Source organism: Artemia franciscana, chromosome 7, assembly GCF_032884065.1.
Source record: "Artemia franciscana chromosome 7, ASM3288406v1, whole genome shotgun sequence".
NCBI classification, from domain to species: Eukaryota; Metazoa; Arthropoda; class Branchiopoda; order Anostraca; family Artemiidae; genus Artemia; species Artemia franciscana.
Window position 1 is genome coordinate 46,740,686 of NC_088869.1, and position 22,370 is coordinate 46,763,055.

Below are 22,370 nucleotides of genomic sequence, written 5' to 3' on the forward strand. Positions count from 1 at the left end.
ATCTAGAACTCTGGGTCTAAAATTTTATATTCTGCCAGTAAAGATGCATCTTTTGTCCCTCTATTTATCATATGTGCTTAACATCGGTACTTGTAATTACGCCCGATTATAATGTCATGCCTAAGCAAGTGGGTATCTGAAATCTGTATTTAAGCGTAAGTCTAGCTGAAGCTACAATGAAGCAATCATCAAATTTATTTAAGAACAGACAAGGTCAAACTGGGTTGTGCTTTCGTACTTTTTTTGGTATTGACTGTTTATTTTGAAAAATGCTCTTATGATTCTACAGAGTTAAGATTTTAGTTTTTCAGATTGGCTTCTGAAAGGCTTAAATATTTCTTCCGATAAGGTCACCGATAAAAAAAAAAAAAAAATCATATATTCTGATCTGAATCCCCGTTAAAGTTATTAGTTGTGCACACCTAAGCTAAAACGGAGATACGAATCTTCAATATTGAGATAATGAACTACATTGGGCAACAATAAAAATATTTCAGTCTCCAAGCTAGAATACTCTTCAGGTTCTTCCGAAATAAGTTAAAAAAAATAACTTATAATTAACTCTTAGTTTAAAGATGTTCATTTTTCATAGTTTGCTTTTTCGTGACAGCCTATTTGATTAAAAAAAATCATTTAGAAGAGTCGTCAAGTTCAGCTGTTCATACCAAATTAAAAATCTATATTTTTTTAAGCACCCGTAGGTAAATGTGATATATATTTTTTTTTTATGGTCCGCTTTTTGTGCATTGAATAAAAATAAAATTTAAAAAAATTAAAATATTAGTATATAGGTTCTAGAAAAACCAGAAAACATTTTTGGAAGCATGCGAAACTGCACTAAGAGATATTTATGAATAATCCAGAAACAATTTTTATACGAAACAGTAACATTTCCACTAAAAAAAAATATGTAAGGCAAATCATTATCTATAATCGAAATTATGATTACATTTCCGAACTCGGCGTAAGAATTCTATTAGAAACCCATGTGTTAGCTCTTGAGCGAACAAATATGCTAATCAGTTGTTGCCCACCGTTTTTTTTTAACAAAGAATACATATAACTGTCAATGAACAATGGTGAAACATGAGAAGACATCTGGAAATTTACATTTCCAGGATAAGAAACTGAATAAGCAATTCTATATCTAACACCTTAGTTGTAAAGTTTCTGACCACAATGAGACATTATTCTTGGATAGCATTCTTTATTCTTAGCTTCTCAAGTAAGCAAGCATTAGATTTCTTTTGTGCTGAATTGTCAAATTTTGACCCTATAAGGTTGAGAAGGATAATAATTATGCGTGGGTTGCATAGGCTTTTTTTTATGGCACTTGGTATTAACCAAGTGACATATAGCAGTCGCCAATTCTGTCGGTCTGTCTGTCGGTCTGTCGGTCTGTCTGTCGGTCTGTCTGTCGATCCCGGTTTTGCTACTTTAGGCACTTCCAGGTAAGCTAGGACGATGAAATTTGGCAAGCGTATCAGGGACCGGACCAGATTAAATTAGAAATAGTCGTTTTCCCGATTTGACCATCTGGGGGGGAGTGGGGGCCCGGTTAATTCGCAAAAAATAGAAAAAATGAAGTATTTTTAACTTATCAGCGGGTATTTGGATCTTAATGAAATTTGATGTTTGGAATGATATTGTGTCTTAGAGCTCTTATTTTTAATCCCGACCGGATCTGATGACATTGGGGGGAGTTGGAGGGGGAAAACCTAAAGTCCCGGTTTTGCTACTTTAGGCACTTCCAGGTAAGCTAGGACGATGAAATTTGGCAAGCGTATCAGGGACCGGACCAGATTAAATTAGAAATAGTCGTTTTCCCGATTTGACCATCTGGGGGGGGGGGGAGAAGGGGCCGGTTAATTCGGAAAAATAGAAAAAATGAAGTATTTTTAACTTATGAGCGGGTGATTGGATCTTAATGAAATTTGATGTTTGGAATGATATTGTGTCTCAGAGCTCTTATTTTAAATCCCGACTGGGTCTGATGACATTGGGGGGAGTTGGAGGGGGGAAACCTAAAATCTTGGAAAACACTTAGAGTAGAGGGATCGGGATGAAACTTGATGGGAAAAATAAGCGCAAGTCCCAGATACATGATTGACATAATCGGAACTTATTTGCTCTCTTTGGGGTAGTTGGGAGGGGGGGAGTAAGTCTTAAAAATTAGAAAAATGAGGTATTTTCAACTTACGAACGGGTGATCGGATCTCAATGAAATTTGATGTTTAGAAGGATATCGTGTCTTAGAGCTCTTATTTTAAATCCCGACCGGATCTGGTGATGGGGGCGGGGAGTTGGGAGGGGGAAACCTAAAACTTGGAAAACACTTAGAGTGGAGGGATCGGGATGAAACATGGTGAGAAAAATAAACACAAGTCCTAGATAGATGATTGACATAAACAGAACGGATCCGCTCTCTTTTGGGTAGTTGGGGGGGGGGGTTAATTCTGAAAAATTAGAAAAAATGAGGTATTTTTAACTTACGAATGGGTGATTGGATCTCCATGAAATTTGATTTTTAGAAGGATATCGTGGCTCAAAGCTCTTATTTTAAATCCTGACCGGATCTGGTGACATTGGGGGAAGTTTGGGGTGGGGAGACCTAAAATGATGGGAAACCGTTAGATTGGAAGGATTGGGATGAAACTTGGTTGGAAAAATAAGGAAAAGTCTTGCATACGTAATTTACATAATTGGAACGGATCCGCTCAATTGCGGGGGGGGGGGTAATTCTGAAAAATAAGAAAAATAACGTATTTTTAACTTACGAAGGAGTGATCGGATCTTCATGAAACTTCATATTTAGAGGGACCTCGTAACTCTGATATCTTATTTTAAATCTCAACCGGATCAAACGTAATTGGGGGGGGGGGCAGTTGGGGGGACCGGAAATCTTAGAAAATACTTAAAGCGGTGAGATCAGGATGAAACTGGATGGGAAGAATAGAAACCTGTCTAAGATACGTGACTGACATAACTGGACCGGATCTGCTCTCTTTGGTGGAATTGGGAGGGGGGAGGTAATTTTGAAAATTGAGGTATTTGTAACTTACGAAAGGGTGACCAGATCTTAATGAAATTTGATATTTAGAAGGATCTTGTGCTATAAAGTTTAACTTTAGGTTCTGACCTTCTCACAAGTGCCAAATGAGCTCTTGGCTCTTGGCTCTTCCGACCTCGTACCATATGAGCTCTCGGCTCTTCCGACCTCGTCACAAGTGCCATATGAGCTCTTAGCTCTTGTTTTACTTTAGTGCTGATCAATTGCTCCATATCTGAATTTCTTTTTTCAGTATAACTGTTGAAGACATGGCTGAAGTACAACAACAGCTTTGCAACTATCAGACCTTTAGATGAAAAGTTAGCAAATCGTAAATTATAGGAATTCCTTGTGGAAAAAACACACATACACGCTAAACCAGAAACAGCTAAATTACAATTACGTTAATAAAAGTAAAATTTTAAAATATGGCGAAATATTGGACGACATGAAACCCATGGTTTGATCCACAAAGGGAAATTCGTCCTCCGATCTTTTCCTTAACATTAGCTTCCACGGATACTTTTTAAAAACTGGTCATCGAGAGCAGGCAAAAACGAAGTGAGGTGGGGCTTTACCCCTGTGCTTTCCCTCTGAAATCGCATAATATATTCAGACTTAAGCATTAATATCGGATATCAAGAGGTTATAAAAAAAAAATCTTCGAAAAAAAAGCAAAAGTGGACGGTTATACGGAAAATACAGGGTGTTATGAGAGACATGGTAGAATCTCTTGATTTCGGGGGCTATAACCCGATTCCGCCCACCTACCTACATTTCTGGGCAATGCCCTTCCTGATTTTGTCTCTAAGAAAATCATTGTACAGTCTATATTTTAATTTTATTAGTAACAATATATAGAAATAAAAAAATTACAAGTTTTTCCAGACGAGACAAAGAGCGATGTTAAACTTTAAAACCAATTTAAAATTGTCCTTCGTATAAGTAAAGCACTACTTCTGGCACTAAAGCCCAATTTGAACCTTACTGAGAGCTTATTAGAATGTTAATCACAAAAAGATGTCTGTAAAGAACACCTGCACCAGCACACACATGTAGGGAGAGGTCATAGAAATCTATTAAGTCGTCTATGGTGTGCAGTGAGGTTGTCCAGCTCGCCGTTTTTTTGTTTTTTTTTCAGCTACAGAATTGTTTGGATCTTCGAAACTTCAATAAGGGTGGACAACGGAATCAAACTGAATAGCGATGACAAACCAGGGGATCTAAAATACGCAGATGACCAGCATCCCCCCCCCTTCCAAAAACGTCTGGATCATATAGAAGAACCATCGATATTCATAAACAGACAATGGCTCGAACAAGCCCGGTGTGGAGACAATTCGGTCAATTTTGAAATTCGTTAATTTGAAAGGAAAATTAGCCTCAAGACCAAAAATAGATAAAAATATAAACTAATGAACAAATAAAAACCTATGAAAAAAAATTGAGCAGTCAGATGCTCAAAACTGGAAATGAAAAACCTTGTCTAATTTTTATGTGTTTTATTGGGTAAAACGATGTAAAAACAAGGTTTTAATTTGGGGCATTTCAGAATTCTGAGCACTCGGGGGTTGTTTTTTGGGGGGGGAAGGGATTTATGGCAGACAGAGAGATTTTGGAGTGACCAAAATGCATTTTCATAGGATTATTTATACTTTAGTTCCGCCGTGGAAGGGGTGCTCTATGATGGAAGGCACCCTAAAAAATAGGCTGGACATTTGCTTTGATGTTGGTAATTAGTAGCAGAATACTACAAATTTATTCCTATTTAATTATTGACTGCTCGAACTTTAGGATTAACTGATAAGGTAAGATTTTTGATTTTACGTATATTTTTGGTGTAGGTGGTAAGTAAATGAAGTTGATATTTTTGTATCTTAAAGATGTTGGCGCCACTGAGATTAGACAAGGACTAAGAAAAAAGAAAGTTGAGTGCCTCACATGTTTAATTAACTAGCCTATACCGATATCGAAAATGGGCGGAAATGTGGTATCAATATTTCCCACATTTTCTGTCCCCATCGTCCTTGAAAATTACCCTTTGAGAACCTTACTCCTTAAATATTAGACCCACGGGCACCCATTTTTATGTACATTTACCAAAGGAAATTGTAGCTGCAAGTTGCCCTTGGCGTTGTTGTTGTCCGTGAAAATAGATGTAGGCCCACTTTCCTGCGGACATCAAAATTGGTTTCGCTTTAAGAACGCAACACATGAATAAAAGATATGTCCGCATAAGGCCGCATATTATGTTAGGTTATTGTACAAAATCAATACAGACTTGTAAATCGCAACGCCACCTTTTGCATTAGTAATTTTAAATCTTTAATTTCAACATCGAATTCAAAACCTAAAGGAAATGTAATTTTTCGTATCTTAACGTCTATGATAGTTAGGTTTTGTTTATTCGAGGTTTCGATACTTTCGAAACTTTTCTTGAAAGATTTAGCTTTGACTTTTCGTGAAACAGCTTGACTTACGAGTTCATTTCACGAGTCAACAGGAACCAGAGATCACACGCCTATCTAACTAAATTCCCATTCCGACATTTATAATTGGACAGATATTTATGCCGAAGCTTCTCTCGTTTGCATACAAAATTTGTGAACAAGTAACAGCAAGAATCCAGTTTTAAAGTCTTGAAACTTTCAAGCCTAGTATTTCAAATTCTGCCAATATAAGGTTCTTTATGACTATATTTCTCAAAAGTTTTGCTCACATCCATGTCCAACATGTGATCCAATTTCTGTATTAGACGTTGACCAGTAAGCTGGACCTGCATGTGAACGCCACTTAAATATATGCAAGAAAAGATTTGGTCAAACTGGGCGCTGTAATTTTCAGGAAATATCTTGTACCTCTATAAAGTTAGAAATTCTTTAGCGCTAAAACTGGTACTTGTGGAGTATTTGGTAAACACTCAAGAAATGAAGTTTGGTCAACCATAACGAAATATGATAGAAATACAACAATTTAGTTAGAAATTTATAAAAGCTACAACAAAGGATTATGGCGGGGGCCGCACAGAACACATTATATTAAATACCTATCTCTATATATTAAATATTTAATACAAATTTACCGACAACATAGATTTCAACAGGGCCTAAGTTAATTTTTTCCGGATAATGCCGGCCAAAAGCCAGTTATTGTCTTATCTTTAGATCCACATTTTCGAATATGTACCGAATAAGGCAAAAGTACCCAAACACCTACTAAAATATTTAAGAAGAGATTGCGTCAGATAGATTTCTGCCCAGAAGTTTCTTATATATAAAAAAAAAACAATGTATTCTAATTTGTACAAAATTAAATGCCGCTTTGCCATTATGATTTTTAAAGGTTGGCAAATTCTTGGAGCTGATTACGACGCTACATGGGACGACGTAAATAATTATGAGACGGCGTGGAACGACGATGGCGCATCAGATGTAAAGCAAGACACGAAACCGAGTGAAATCGAAGAAAGAATCAAAGCTGTTTTAGAGCATTTCAAAAGCGAAAATCCTAAAGGTAACATTCAAAAAGTGTTAGAAACTTACACGAGGAAACTTGCATTACTCTATAAGAAAAAGTTACTCAATCTAATGTAATCGAGTAAAATCCTAAAGTTGTCAATACTTTTATATTTTACTCTGTGCCAGTAGCACACCACGGTCAGTCCCTAAAGTGCTAAAGTTACCCAAATTTGCATTTACACAGCAACTTTCAGTGCTGCGGTCAAAAATATTTTTGTGCGTGTCGTGGCTTGCGTCGCGACGCACGCATGGTCGGTGTAAGTGTACTTGGATTATTTTAGGTGGATTTTTTCTTCTTTTTTTATGTCTTGTTATTTCAAACTTAGCACCAATCTTACAAAATGAAAACGGCAAAAATGCTGTCCTGGTTATATCAAACTTTGTACCAATCTTTTGAAACACATACGGGAAAAAGTTTGTCCGCACTTTTGTTAATTTCTCTGCCTCTTTTTTCAAAATTCTCATTAGTTCGTCAAAGACAAAGAGAAAAAATTATAGTACGAAAGTATTACTATTTGGTCATTCAATTTAGCACGTGCTAAAGTGCTACACATGATGAAATAGTGCTAAAATAGCACTTTCAGCGAACATATGGCAACCCTGGAGGGGGATGCGTACTTTGGGTTATGACGAAGCAAAAATTTGCGTGGATACGCCATTACCAAAAAGAAAAAAAACGAATTCAACACGCATAATATAAATAAGTCGGAATATACAACAATGCAGTAATACGGCCAAACGAAAATATAAATTACCAGCATCAGTAAAATAATCCCTAAATAACTGAACCCCAGAAAACGAATTTGTTATATAAAGATATCTAAAAAAGTGCATTAACGTAGAAGATCCAATAAGACTTAAAAGTAAATAATTGTAATTTTTCTATATAGCCTATTTACATCTATTTTAGGCACTTTTTAAGTTACCCCCTCTACACCCCCCCCCCAGGAAAAATCCCGGATCCGTGTAGGCTCGGTGACAATATAGCTTCTAACATCCCAAAGACTTTTTACTACTGCTGCATTCATATTTTAGCCTTGAAGATCCATTTTTATATGATGGAATTCCGCTTTTTGCTTGAAATATCTATCGGATTACTTTCTTTCATTTTTAATTTAGTTTTTTCCTCTTTTTTCATAGGACGTCTAGACGGAAACAAAAGAAGAAAATGATTTGTCATAGAAGATGCTTCCCTCAAAGTAGACATTTTGACAACATATTTATGAAATCAGAAAGAGGTAAGCCGCAGGCTTGTGAACACACAAAATAAAAATGAGGACACCAGCAACAATTAAGAAACAGGAAGAACATGAAGAAAACACAAATAAAACAATATTAACTTGTGACATATATCATGACAGTTAAACACCATAATGTATGGTGCATACAAGCTTCATTCCAGTTATATTTTGAAACCAAAACATCCAGGAATTTGGCAGATAGCTTAGCTATTTGTGCGTGCAGAAAGTCTTAAGGACTTCAAGAAATAGAAACGAAGATATTGGCTGGGAGCTTCTACGGACCCTGCAGGACACTGGAAATGAGAGCAAATTTTAAGAATATTTTGGGATGTTGGTAGCATCCCCTATCATGGTTGGTCCAAAAAACTGCTCTCATAATAAAATATCACGTGAAAATATTTAAAAGAAGAAAGTCTACGCTAGGATTTGGCGTCTCAATGTACGGTTTGAATGCAATGTGTACGACCCCGCATCGCCTCCATATGAAAATGTTTTACAGCTGTCTGCAGCTAGGCAAGTCAGCGTTGGTCAACATTGAAAAAAATTTTAATTCAATTTTAGATTCGTCTTCAGATTCAAAAAGATGAAGTAGTGCCGTTCTAAATTGGGGGGCTAATTGCTGCTTCATGCTTAGCGAAACAGGATATTTTGATATTCCTCCTTGTTTCTTATATTTTTAAGAACCACATTCTCTAATTTTTCAATCTTTGGGATCAATAGATTAAAAAAATTAGTTTTTTCCCCTGAAAGCAAGGAGCAACAATAATACTTAAAACAAACAAAAGTCATTTCGAATATGAGGGAGGTTTTCCCCTTCTTGATACCTTGCTCTTAACGCTAAAGTTTGACTTTTCGATCAAATTATATAAGAATGACACATAATAATAAGCTATTTTAAAAGATAAAAAAAACTTGAGCGTAAAGAGCGATGTGTTGAGGAGGGGACAATTTCCCTCACATTCGCTTAAAGTTTTAATGTTCGTCCTTAATTTAAGTTGAAAAAACTAGTTTTCTATTTAATTTCTGATCTACTACTACTACTACTAATAACTCACTGCAGCACCAAGCCGCCTGAGGCCAACACAGCTACGCACGCTCCTCCTCCAACTATAATCTATTTAAAGCCTCCCTCTTTACACCCTCCCAGGAAGTTCCCATTTCCTTTAAATCCTTATTTATGACATCCTCCCAACCCAGACAAGGACGACCTGCTTTCCGTGTAGCCCCAGACGGTTGGCCAAAAAGGACAATCTTCGGTAATCTGTCATCCTTCATCCGTAGAACGTGGCCTAGCCATCTCAATCTTTCTTTCATTATAGCCCCAAAAAGCGGGATTGAACCACACTTTTCGTACAACCTACTGTTTGAAATACGGTCAGTCAGCCGGGTACCCAGAACAATCCGTAGGCAATTTCTCTGGAAAACATCTAGTAAATTTTCATCTACTTTTCGGAGTGTCCATGCTTCAGAGCCATATTTGACCACTGTCATCACTGTAGCTTCCAATATTCTAATCTTGGTTTGTAGGCTTATCTTTCTATTCTTCCAAACTTTTTTTAACTGTGAAAAAACACCCTGAGCTTTAGCTATTCTACTTTTAACATCTTCACTGCTCCCACCATCTTTACTAATAATACTACCAAGGTAACTGAAGCTCCCAACCTGATCAATCTTTTCGTTACCTAAGGTCACCTGTTCATCTTCACTTATTCCTAGCCTTAGTGACTTAGTCTTCTTAATATTAATTTTCAAGCCTATTTTAGCACCCTGAACTCGTAAAACCTCTAAAAATTCATTCATTTTGCTCACACTTTCATCTAATATGCTTAAATCATCAGCATAATCCAAGTCCAGGAGCGTTCTTCCTCCCCATTTGATTCCATGGTCTCCAATTGCCTTTCCTGTGCTCCTTAAGACGAAGTCCATCAAAATGACCCATATAAAGGGGGATAGAACACAACCCTGCTTAACTCCTGATTTAATACAAAACCAGTTGCTAACTTCCTTTCCTACCTTAACCGCAGCAGTATTATTCTCGTACATAGCGCAAATCACTTTAATGTATTTTTCTGGTATACCATATAACGATAAGACCTTTGTTAACGCTGTTCTATCAACAGAATCAAAAGCTTGCTCATAATCGATAAAACTAAGGACCAAAGGTGTTTGACAACGAAGGGACTTCTCAATTATTAACCTAAGAGTGAAAACATGGTCGACACATCCTCTACCTTTTCTAAAACCGCATTGTTCTTCCCTTAAAACTTTGTCTACAGCATGTCTCAGTCTAAAAAGTATCATATTACTCAGTAATTTGCTACCTACAGAGACCAGACTAATGCCTCGATAATTACGACATTCACTCTTGTCGCCTTTCTTATACAGTGGTTTAATTAAGGTTTTCCTAAAATCATTGGGTACTTCCCCTTTTTCAAAAATCATGTTCATTATCTTCAGTAGCTTATTCCTAACCTCAGAGCCACCATATTTAAGGAACTCATTAATCATACTATCAGCACCTGGGGCCTTATTATTTTTTAATCCTTCTAGTACTGTCGCTAATTCTTCCTCACTAAACAAATCTTCCTTCACATCCAAGGTATCACAAACTTTTTCATTTTCATCTATATCTTTTCCTGCAACTGTATCTCGATTTAGCACATTCTCAAAATGTTCCACCCATCTTTCTTTAACTTTTTCCTTATCACTAATTGTGGCCCCATTTCTATCTTTAACTGGGACTAGTCCGGATCGGCTACTCCCTTTCAATTTATTAACATGCCAGTATAATATTTTACTATTATGCCGTCTAGCCGCATCTTCCAGATCCTCAGCAATTTTATCCATCGCCTCCATTTCACATCTCCTTAGTTCATATTTTAATGCTTTCTCCACTTTCTTTACATTCCTTTTGTTTTTATACGACCTATCGCTCAGATAATTCTTATACAAACCCCTTCTACTCTCTATTAAACCTAAAGCTTTTTCACTAATATTCCTAGATGCTGTCTTAGCACTCTTCCCTAGGACACCATCAGCAACTTCACAAATTGTTTTTCTGAAATTATTCCATCCATCTTCCACATTGTCAAATTTGAAACCCTCAAGTTTAGTACTCAACTGTTCCTGGAATTTTTTTCTCAAATTTTCATCCTGAAGTCTACCAACATCATAACTTTCCGGGAGGGAGTTACTCTTTCGAAATTTCAGCTTTAAATTAACCTTAGACACTACTAGATGGTGATCTTTACTTTTAACATCAATAACGGCACTCCTATACACCCTAGTATCTTGTATTGATCCTGCTAGTCTTCTGTTTACAATAATATAATCAATAAGGTTTGCTGTCTTACCATCACGTGAATACCATGTCAACTTATGGGCCATTTTGTGACCAAACACCGTATTGGTTATAACTAGGTTGTTATACCTACAAAATTGCAAAAGCCTATAGCCATTACTGTTTTCTTTTCCTACACCAAAATTACCTAGGCTAGGATACCATCTATCCCTATTTCTACCAACCTGGGCATTAAAATCTCCTAGCAAAAACACCATATTTCTACCTGGTACCCTGTCTATTTGCTCCTGTAACTGTAAGTAAAATTCATCTGAGTCACTAGTATCTCCATCAGTTGGTTCAATGGGGGCATATACTACTATAACTGATACCCTAAACTTTTTAGTCATAAAATGAGCAATTAGTATTCTATTATTAATACCTTCCCAGCCTAAACAAGACTTAGCAGCTTCCTTATTCATCATGAGCCCTACTCCCTGTCTATGTACCCCATCCTTCCTTCCTGAGTAAACAAATTCTATGTCACCTAATTTCATGCTTCCTACCCCTGGGATATGAGTTTCTGAAACTCCTAATAAATCCAGTTCAAACCGTCTGAATTCGTCAGTCAAAATGTCGATGCGATAGTCATTTTTTAACGTCGTAACATTCCAAGTTCCAATTTTCATGTTCTTTAAATCTTTGAAATTATTTTGGCCTCAAGAAAAGCAGTGATCCCGGATACCAGTGCAGGATGGGGACCAACATATCTTCTCAAGTCTACACCGAAGCGCTTAAGCCGGCTTAGAACCGGACAGCAAGAAGTCCCTGGGACCTCCAGTAAGTTGGAGGCTTTGTGCAATCCTGGGCCCATCTTGGTCTCAACATGGTTTTCAGCACTTGGCGATGCTCTTCTATCAACAAGAGTCGAAATCCTGCACAGACAGTCCCAAGCCTATTACCTCCGACTCATTATATATTCATGCCTACAAATATTATGCTACTACGGGGAGGCAGCCCATAGTAGATAAATCAGCTAGGAAGAGGTTTTTCAGCCCGAAAACGCCCATCAAAACAAACCAAGCCCAGAAAATTATCCAATAATCAGAATCCCGTGCGAGTGCTGTGTTGTTTACTAGGCTATAATTTCCTCGAGGGGCGCCACTCCTCAAGTGGGAAAAATTGACCGCAAGTTTCCCAGTCTTGCAGGTACCCCGAAAGGGTCGAGGCAGCCCTTTACAGAGGCCGTTGTCCATAAATCTGGATCTTACGCCCTGCCGCAGTTGTCCTCCTATAGAGGATCCTCCCACGATGGTGTTCTGCTTCACCATGCAATTTAACCCATTACTGGGAGAAGGTTTGTAACTCATCTGACGCGTGAACACGGCAGTTGGCCCTGCTGAGTGTACATTTGAGGGGCCTTCTTCCTCCTCCACCTGAAATTATGACCCCCAGGGGAGGGTTTCCCAGTTTCTATTATGGGCCCCACTGGGACAAGATCCTACTTGGTCTAAGCCTCCTATGGAGCTACTCTACCTATCTATAGGGCTTTCCCCTATCTGTTGTCCTCCACAAAAATCTAGCATGATTATCTAATAATTTTACTAACTAATGCAACTAATAAATAGTTGCATTAAATTATACACTATGAAAATTATTGTTTACATTTTTAAGCTAAATACCAGCAATGATTATAGAGTATTTGAAAATAAGGACAATTAAAGTATTTAATTAATGGAATTCATGGATATTGTAGGAGTTTTTTATTTGTCGACCTAGATATATATACATATACATATATACATACATACATACACATATACACATACACACACATATATATATATACACACACACATACATACACATATATATATATATACCCCAACACCTAGTTGGTGGGGGCACTTGGCGCCCCCCCCCAAGCCCTTCCGCGCGCGTAAGTCGTTAGGCGCCATATTAGTTACGCGCCATTGTAGTTGTGTCCCTATGTCCCACCTGTGAATATAGATAAATATATATAGATATATATATACATACATATACATATATATATATACACATACATACACACACATATACATATCATGAAAAGAGAAATCACCAATGCTTAAATAATTTCTTAAATAATATTTCTTAAATAATACAGGAAAATCCAGTTTCACCTCATGGACAATCTTCCCCCACAAAAAATTCCGCTGTGGGAAGATCCTGCAAAATAACCCCCCACAAAAAATCCCCCCTAAAAGTATCTTATACTTCCCAATAGCCAGTACTATATGTAAACAAAGGGCAAAGTTCATACCTTGTACCCCTTCCCCTGGGGGTTAAGTCACCCACAAAGATATAGTTATTAAATCGTCCAACTATGCTGAACAAAATGGCTTTTTTTCAAAATTTTGATCGGAAGACTTTGTGGAAAGATGGGCGTCGGAAGGGCTAGCTGCCCTCAAATATTTTTGATCACTTAAAAAGGCCACTAGAACTTACAATTACCGATCGAATGAGCCCTCTCCGATCTTCTAGGATAACTGGTTCGATACGATCACTCCTGGGAAATAAATAACAAACAGACAAAAAAAAAACAAATAAACACGAATCCGTGATCTTGCTTCAAGCAAAAAATGCAAAATTTCACATTTTTGTATATAGGAAATTGAAACCTCCACAGTAAGGTTATGCTGAATCTGATGGTGCGATTTTCAATAAGATCTCTTGATGTTTTGCGGCTGTTTTTGAAAATTTGGGCAAATCTTCTCGTCCTCGTTACTTTGGATGGATAACTTTATATTTGATGAATTATATATATTCTTAATAAGCATCAAAATTCGATTTTTTTATGTATTCATTGTCACTAAGACTGTTTCTTAGAGTTTTGGTTACTATTGAGCTGCACCGCTCGTTACCACGAACTGTTTAATAGTTGGTCGGTACTATATTGTGACAATCATAATGATCCAAACTTAATCATAAAAAAGGTTTTCTTTCAGGAGTCCCTGGTTTTGACATCCCTGATCCTATTGACATTCCGGATGCAAATCCTGATGTAGGTGGTACAAATCTCAAATTAAGCGAAAGCAAACTGTACGGTTTGAGTCAGCTGTCAGTAAAGCATGTTAAAGTCGATCTGGTTGCAATGAAGGTAAATATACTGATTTTCAATATACTGATTTACATATAAAAATATTCTGTGATTTACAATCTAGCATCACAAGCCAAGATTAGGATATTAGAAAGCATTAGCAACGGTAATTGTTAAGTATGATTCTGAAGCATGGGGGCTTCGAAATTTGGAAAAGATATACTATATACTTTCCAGTGGAGTAGCCTACGGCTAGTGTTTGGTACTCTTTTGGGCGAGTAGTTACCAAACGACAGGTTGAGCGAAAACTATAGTACAATTCCACTTTCTAGGTCTAATAAAAAAAAAGTTCGGATGGTTAGAGCATGCTTTATCAATAAAAATGATAATCGGTAGCCGAAATTTCGAAAAGTTTGGTTTTGAATCAAATGAAAAGCAGGACGTCCTTGATTAGTGTGGATACACGGCTTCAGAAAATATTTAAAGGAGGGAAGTTGAACTAATAAAGACTGGAAGAGTGAAACCCAAATAGGTTGGGGAGAAGTAAAGGCAGCTGTGTAGGTTTCAGGTACGCTAGTTCTTCAATGAGTTGCTGTCAGACGTAGTAGAAACGACAAAAAATACAGGGATTGTAATTTGACTTCTCTTGTATTAAGACACCTGGGTTTGGGATAAAAACCGTCAAACACATTATAAAACCCAATTTCCTAGCTGAAAAAGAACTGAAGTGCAATAAGCAATATAGTTCTTTTTTGTTGACACCATTGTAGCTCACTCAAAATACAAAAAAAAACTGGTCACTGAATAGCCTTTGCTTTCTGCCGGTCTAAAGCTGAGACCTCAGTGAAGACTGGTTATACTCAAACACACCTGCAATATATATTATTCCGGGAGTTGACTTACAAAAACCTATAGCCTTTTTACTCAGTATATGCTAAATTGGAGTCACAGGAATCGACACTGATCTAGATGGTGATGAGCGAGACAACTAATGCTAGACAGTAACTAATAATTACAAGATTAGGCTATAGGCTATACCAACACTAAGAGACAAGCAAAGCTGTCGAACACATTAAAACGGTAGACGCGAATCAACCCAAGAAAATTTAATCCAAATCTCTGCAAACCCCGAGTCATCCCAGGATAAATTCAATCGACAAAAATGTAAACTCAGCTCATACGAAAATATTACAATAAATTCAAGATAGATGTTGAACTTGAACTTGCAGCTAGAGCAGAGCGTTTTCCACCTTACCTGGCATCTGAAATTCAGATGTTCTTTGGGAATTTGTTTAATCATAGGCTACCCAGATTAACGGCGGTTGACATTGCAGAGACACACCACTGGCCACCACCTGAGGCGAAAGGATTGACAATCATATTCTCTATCAAACGATGTGCATATTACTTTAAAATTTTAAAAGCAGGTTCAAATGCTGTACAGAAAAAAATAAGTACCCACAGATATTTCTGGAGGTAGAAAGAATATCGAAAAAATTGCCTGAGTGGTTGGCTGGAGTCAGAAAAGGGCGTTGGTTTGTTCTTTTTAGAGGGGGGGGATGAATAATAACATAAACAACGTGCAGTTTAAACACACTTCTAAGTGAACTTGAAGGAATTACTGAGCGTATTAATAAAAATTAGCTACTTTGTATGAGCGACAGACACTTGCGCAGAAGTTGATGGCGTTCAAAATCGTCCCCATGAAACCCTAATCTTTCTTATAACGTGTCCCTTATGAGCAATTTTCGTGAGAATTTGTTATGTTTTTTTTTGTTTTTTTCAATTCACGAAAGAATCCCGATACCAACGCATGTTTGATTTACATTTAGTTTTAAATGGAAACAAAGCAAGTTAACAATGTGAGTGGGCAGTATTTAATACTTTTATTAAATTAGAACTATTTTATATTTTTAGTTGGAAATTGGACTATCGTTTCCTGAGCTTTTAATGCAAGGTCGATACAGGATTAGCTCTTGGCTGTCATCATCTTTTGGACCATACAATTTAACAATCAAAGAAGCTACGATGGAAGGGTCAACAGCCCTCTCTGTGGATTCGGAAGGAAAAATTAAAGTTGATGAAGTATTCTTGGATCTAAAATTTAAGGATTTCAATATGAACTTCGAAAACCTAGGATTTTTTGGAAGCATAATACAAGTAAATTTAATTATTCCATATATAGGCTACTATTCCAAATATACAGGTTTAGCCTCTTAGGGGGAGGCTTCTATCCTTAATTCGGTTGGAAAAAAATTCAAATAAATAGAAAGTAAGATGAATAATAGTCGAAATTAAAAAAAAAAAAACAGAAAAAAATCATGAAGAAATCCTAAACCTTGGAATTTTGGCAACATAATACAGGAAAGTTTATTTATTTCATATATACTGCTTCAAAAAAAGTTAAAAAAAAACGCATCTTAAGGACAAATTTCTAATGTGAATTTGGTTCCAAATGATAAACCTAAAATAAGCATAAATTATCGTAAATGAACCAATAAAATCTAAAACGAACAGAAATTAAAATGAGTGATGAATTCAAAATTATAACAAACAAATTATGTTTAGTTGGTTGCATTAGTGTTCTAAATTCGTGAATAAGTGGATGATTTGTAAATTTATTTTCTATGCTTTTGAAAAAAAAGGAAGAAAATATGCATGAATATTTATTACATATTACATTGATGACCAAATTAATGGCTATTCAAAAATATTCATCCAGTCTTGTAAGGTTTTACAGGAGTGTCTAATGGCAAAAAAGGTGATGGAAGTGTAGAGGCCTCTAATCATTTTCACAAGAACTTTTAATTTTCGATAAAAAAAAACTCCAAATTTTGTTTGACCGTTCCTTTTTTACATTAAATAAAAAGACAAGTTTTTTTTAACTGAAAGTAAGGAGTGACATTAAAACTTAAAACGAACAGAAATTACTTTGTACATGAAAGGGGCTGCTCCCTCCTCAACATCCCGCTCTTTACGCTAAAGTTTTTTACTGTTTTCTGACTCTTTCTCTCAACTCTATTTTTTAAAACAGTAAAAAACTATAGCGCAAAGAGCGGGACCTTGACAGCCCCTTTCATATACGAAGTAATTTCTGTTCGTTTTAAGTTTTGATGTCGCTCCTTACTTTCAGTTAAAAAAAACTTGTTTTTTTATTTAATTTCTGAACGTTTTTGAAGTAATATGCACCTTGACTTCATCATTTAGGGTCAAACTATCCAACTGAAACTAGGCCGTCCTTGTATTTTTAGGCCATCTTCAATTCCCTGGTAAGCACCATATTCGACTCCGCCAAGCCAATAATACAAGCAGAGATAAGTACACGTGTTCAAGGTCAAGTAAATGAGCAGATGAGAAGCCTCAAAATCACATTTTACGACTCCGTTTCTCCAGTAGACAAGTTCTTCATTGAAACTAGAAACAATATACGAGATGACGGGTACGACCCCCTTCCTCTACCTGAATTTTATATACCCCTTTTCGGAGCTGAGGAAGGGCATGAGTATAGCGACCCTCTGGAATCCAATGTACTTGCGTTGAAAGAAGGGAAATTTTTCGGCTTGTCAACAATCCACAGGTAAATCTCCAGACAAAAATATCTTATTACTATATTACTGCTAGCGGAAACAGAGACAATCTAATCGGTTTATTGTCGATCAGCACATCAGTCTTCTTTTTTCACATTAAAATTTATCAAACAGTTCGTGGTAACGAACTGTAGTAAGGAGCGACCCGGCTCAATAGTAACCAAAACTCTAAAAAATGGAATTTTGACACAAATAGTTACATCAAAAGAATCATATTTTAATGCTGATATATAAGTTTCATCAAGATTAGTCTTACCCATCAAAAGTTACGAGCCTGAGAAAATTTGCCTCATTTTGGAAAATAGGGGAAAATACCCCCTACAAGTCCTACGATCTTAACAAAAATCACACCATCAGATTCAGCGTATCGGAGAACCTTATTGTGGAAGTTTCAAGCTCCTATCTACAAAAATGTGGAATTTCGCATTTTTTGCCAGAAGACAAATCACGGATGCGTGTTAATTTGTTTTTGATTTTTTGTTTTTTCAGGGGTGATCGTATCGACTCAGTGGTCCTAGAATGTCGCGAAAGGGCTCATTCTAACGGAAATTAAAAGTTCTAGTGCCCTTTTAAGTGACCAAAAAAATTGGAGGGCACCTAGGCCCCCTCCCACGCTCATTTTTCCCCCAAAGTCACCAGATAAAAATTCTGAGATAGCCATTTTATTCACCATAGTCGAAAAACCTAATATCTATGTCTTTGGGGACGACTTACTCCCCCGCAGTCCCCATGGGAGGGGCTACAAGTTACAAACTTTGACCTGTGTTTACATATAGTAATGGTTACTGGGAAGTGTACAGACGTTTTCAGGGGGATTTTTTTGGCTTGGGGGGGGGGAAGAGTTGAGGGGGGGGAGGGGTTACGTGGTAGGATCTTTCCATGGAGGAACTTCTCATGGGGGAACAGGCTTTCAATGAAGGGGCGCAGGATTTTCTAGCATTATTTAAAAAAAAACGATGAAAAAATAAATATGAAAAGTTTTTTTTCTACTGAAAGTGAGGAGCAGCATTAAAACTTAAAACGAACAGAAATTATCACGCATACGAGGGGTTTATCTCCTCGTAATAGCTCGCTCTTTACGCTAAAGTATTTTTAGTAATTTCAACTATTTATTCTACGGCCTTTGTGATTCAGGGGTCATTCTTAAGGAATTGGGACAAAATTTAAGCTTTAGTGTAAAGAGCGAGGTATCGACGAGGGGTGAGCCCCCTCATATACGCAATAAAAGCATACGAATATAGAAGTTCGCTATGTAAGTTAATTCGTAAGTTACGTATATTTTTTACTTATGATAAAAATTCAACAGCTCACTTGCATACTTCTTGATTTCTGAGGCGTAGATTTGCGCGGTTGCAGAGTCCCCACGGCACTTTAACGATAAATCACATGCGTCCAGTTTTGTCAAGAAAGAATTACAAAGTGAAAAATTATTGCGCCCCCTGGCATTGTGCGCCCTTGGGCTCGGGCCTAGTGGACCTATTGGTAAATCATAGTCTGTGTGCGAGGAGAGTTGTGGGAGGGTCATGGTCCAACTTAGGTCCTTCATCATGCAGATTAAGAATTTTGACATGATTCCAGTTCAAATAAGGTGCAACATACCTACGTTTGTGCTAAATTCAGCGGTAGGATGGTCAGGGCGGCATTGCAGGGGCTTCCACCCACTTTGGTTCTTCAAGCAAACCAATTGAAAATCCTACCGTAATTCCAATTCAGAGAGGGTGCAATATGTCCAAATTTCTGCTGAGAAATTGGTATTAGGAGGGACAAGCATATATTGCAGAGCCGCAGAACCAATTTATACCTCTAATGAAGTTGATTATCCTTTCATGATTCAACCTCAAACAATATACAACATAGCTTTGTTCCGACAAAACCTATGGCCGAAAAAGGCAGGGGTGAGATATTAGAAGAATTATAATCCTACTTCGAGCTTCCTAACAATACTAATTCAAAATTTGGGCATAGTTTCGGTTCAAACAAGGTCGAGCATGCATATCCTTTTACTAAAACCTTGGCGATGGGATGTGGCGGGGTTTTAGAAAGTTGACAGGCTCAGTTTGGTTCTCCAGTCACACAGGTAGAAAATTCCTTGCATAGCCCTTGTTTCAAACAAGGTGCATCACTACTTTCCTTCCGTAACCCCTCTCCCACTCAAAAGAAGGTGGGTTGAAGGAGCGACCGTTGGCCCACCTTATCTCTTCAATCATACAAACTGAAAATCCTTTCATAATTATGGTTGAAAAGTTCGCATCATTACTACCTGTCTTCCCAAAAGTTGAGACGCCAGGGGGTGGGAAATTCAACAGAAATGGAGTCAAAGGCCCACTTTTGCCTCCAGCTTATTTTGCAACGAATCAGACTAATTTTTAGTTATTTTCCCACAGTCTCGATGCAACTTCGCTGTGTACCCCAGTAGAAAAGCGGTCAATTCCTCAAAATTTTTAAATAGTACACCTTATGAACAAATTAAAAAAAAAACGATGTATTAAAAATTAACCAGCTCTTCAAGAAGTGTGGATTCACTTTGAAAAGGGGGTTGTTTCTCTCTTAGCTCAAAAGGTCTTTTCCTTGCTATGGAAAAACTTTCTAATATCCCTAGTGAGGAAGGGGAACAAAGAAACCTAGATTTTTTAGGCAATGAGAGAACTATTAAAGTTTACGAGGAATAGGTATTTCCATTCCTCTGCCTCAATCCAAAAATACCGATAATTAAACGGTAAACTGAACAATTAACCTCCACTTCAGCTAACACAATGTAGGCTCCACCTCAAGAAAAAGTGAAACCTTTCTTTTAGACCCTGGGCAAGAATTATATGAAGCTTTCATTAATCTATCTAGCCAAAAGTTCACACGTTCTTTAAAGCTTTAGAGGCCGTTGGCCGTTCGACTTTTGTCACTTTGTTGCAATCACTTTAAAAATTAATTTCGTTGCAAAACCTTCCACAACTTTTTCCACAAAAGAAGTTTTCAAAGAAAAGTAAACAACTAAATTAAGTCTAAGATGTGCAGAAATCAAATAGTAATTCAAGTTTAAAACGAACATAAATCACTATCAATAATTAAAAGAAACTCAAAGCGAACAAAAACTGCAGAAGAATAATCAAGTCAAACTTAAAATGAACCAAAACAACCACAAACAGAAGCAGGATTAGGGCCCCATATTCCTTCTAAAGACCAGAACGTCATTCACACTTCAATGATAACAACTTTAATCTCGTGCTATGTGTTTTTATCTGTCATAATCGACACCAGAATAATAAAGATCACTGAAAATAGCTAATAACTAATGAAATGTAGATTGACAATTGATATCCATCCCTGAAATTCTCAACAATTTTGAATTTATTAACATCATAAAAGAAAAAACGTTTAAAATGAATTTTGTTTTCAGTAAAAAGTAAATGATGTTTTGGTCTTTAGAAGACCAAATAGCTAAGGATCATGTCATCCTCAGAAGCATAGTTATTGGAATTTTAAACTGTTCTGAACAAAATAGCTACCCTAAAATTATTATTGGGTGTCATTTGGGAGGGCAGCCAAATGGGGCATGGGAGGGAAGCTGGTTGCAATCCAATCCCTTGTGACTTAAAAAATGCCCTAGAACCTTCAATTCCAAATTGAATGAGCCCCTCCGAAGTTTCCCCGGCAACTCCTTCCATACAAAGTGGCCTGGGAAAAAATGAACAATAAATATTAACTATAAATAAAACTATAAAAATAACAATAAATAAAAAAGTTCAGCCTCGCCACTCTTTACTTCAGCCTACCTATTGTGCTACCTATGACAAGGTGAAATTAGGAGTACAGCAAAAAACTGAACATAATCAAAGTGATGTTCCCGAAAGACAATAAAGCCAAAATTAGTTAAAGAAAGGAAACCCAGTCGACAAAAACGGGAGATAGAGAAAAAATTGATAATAATCTTCTTCCGAAAATACCTTTATAAAAGTATCATTGAGTTCAGTACAACAGAGTAAAACTGTATGATAAGGTGATTCTCGTGCAAATAGCAACAGGTTCAAAATAACAATTAAATTTTAGGTAAAAGGCAGACGGAAATATGATAACAAAAATTTAGCATTTTATGATTTTCAGCCTTTAAGATTTTTCAGTACACCAAAACTTTGTCTACCCGTCGTTTAAGCTTTTATTGACACAAACAGAATATGTGATTTTGAGAGTATGTGATTTTTCAGAATATTTGAATACAGACAGAATAAACAAGAAATAAAGCAAACATTTCCTTTAACAGAAAAAAAATGGTGCCGTTGCGTAAGTCAACCCGCATACGATTTTGCTGCCTAAAAGCTTTTATGTGGAGACGGACACAGACACAAGAAATTTTAAGAAGCAGGGAATGTGTTTCTGGGGTGAGGAGCACTTTTTTTCAAAGAAGCAACCAAAAAAAGGCATATTATAAAGATATTACAAAAAGTTGTAAAAACACCTAACTCCACGGGAGTGATGTTTAAAAGCACGCTCCTGAAACATCGAGATTATTCTATTATGTTTTGTCTATTTATTGTTGTCCTGATCATTGACATTAACTAATGGCGTTGTGTATGTTGGGTTGTTTTGGGATTAACTTGTTTACGGCTGAGTTATGTGTGAAC

The 22,370-nt window shown here is 36.8% G+C and overlaps 2 protein-coding genes across 2 annotated transcripts in view; one reads left to right on the forward strand and one right to left on the reverse strand.

The window, feature by feature from the left end:
* LOC136029378 (ras GTPase-activating-like protein IQGAP1) overlaps nucleotides 1-22,370 on the reverse strand; it is a 156,548-nt gene that overhangs the window by 124,543 nt on the left and 9,635 nt on the right. The window lies entirely within an intron of this gene.
* Nucleotides 1,082-22,370, forward strand: part of LOC136029379 (uncharacterized) — a 31,014-nt gene continuing 9,725 nt past the window's right edge. Inside the window, exons 1-5 of the mRNA XM_065707698.1 lie at nucleotides 1,082-1,225; nucleotides 6,392-6,562; nucleotides 14,079-14,230; nucleotides 16,088-16,330; nucleotides 17,422-17,747. Coding sequence (XP_065563770.1) covers nucleotides 1,180-1,225; nucleotides 6,392-6,562; nucleotides 14,079-14,230; nucleotides 16,088-16,330; nucleotides 17,422-17,747 — 938 coding nt within the window. The 5' untranslated portion in view covers nucleotides 1,082-1,179. The remainder of the gene's footprint in view (nucleotides 1,226-6,391; nucleotides 6,563-14,078; nucleotides 14,231-16,087; nucleotides 16,331-17,421; nucleotides 17,748-22,370) is intronic.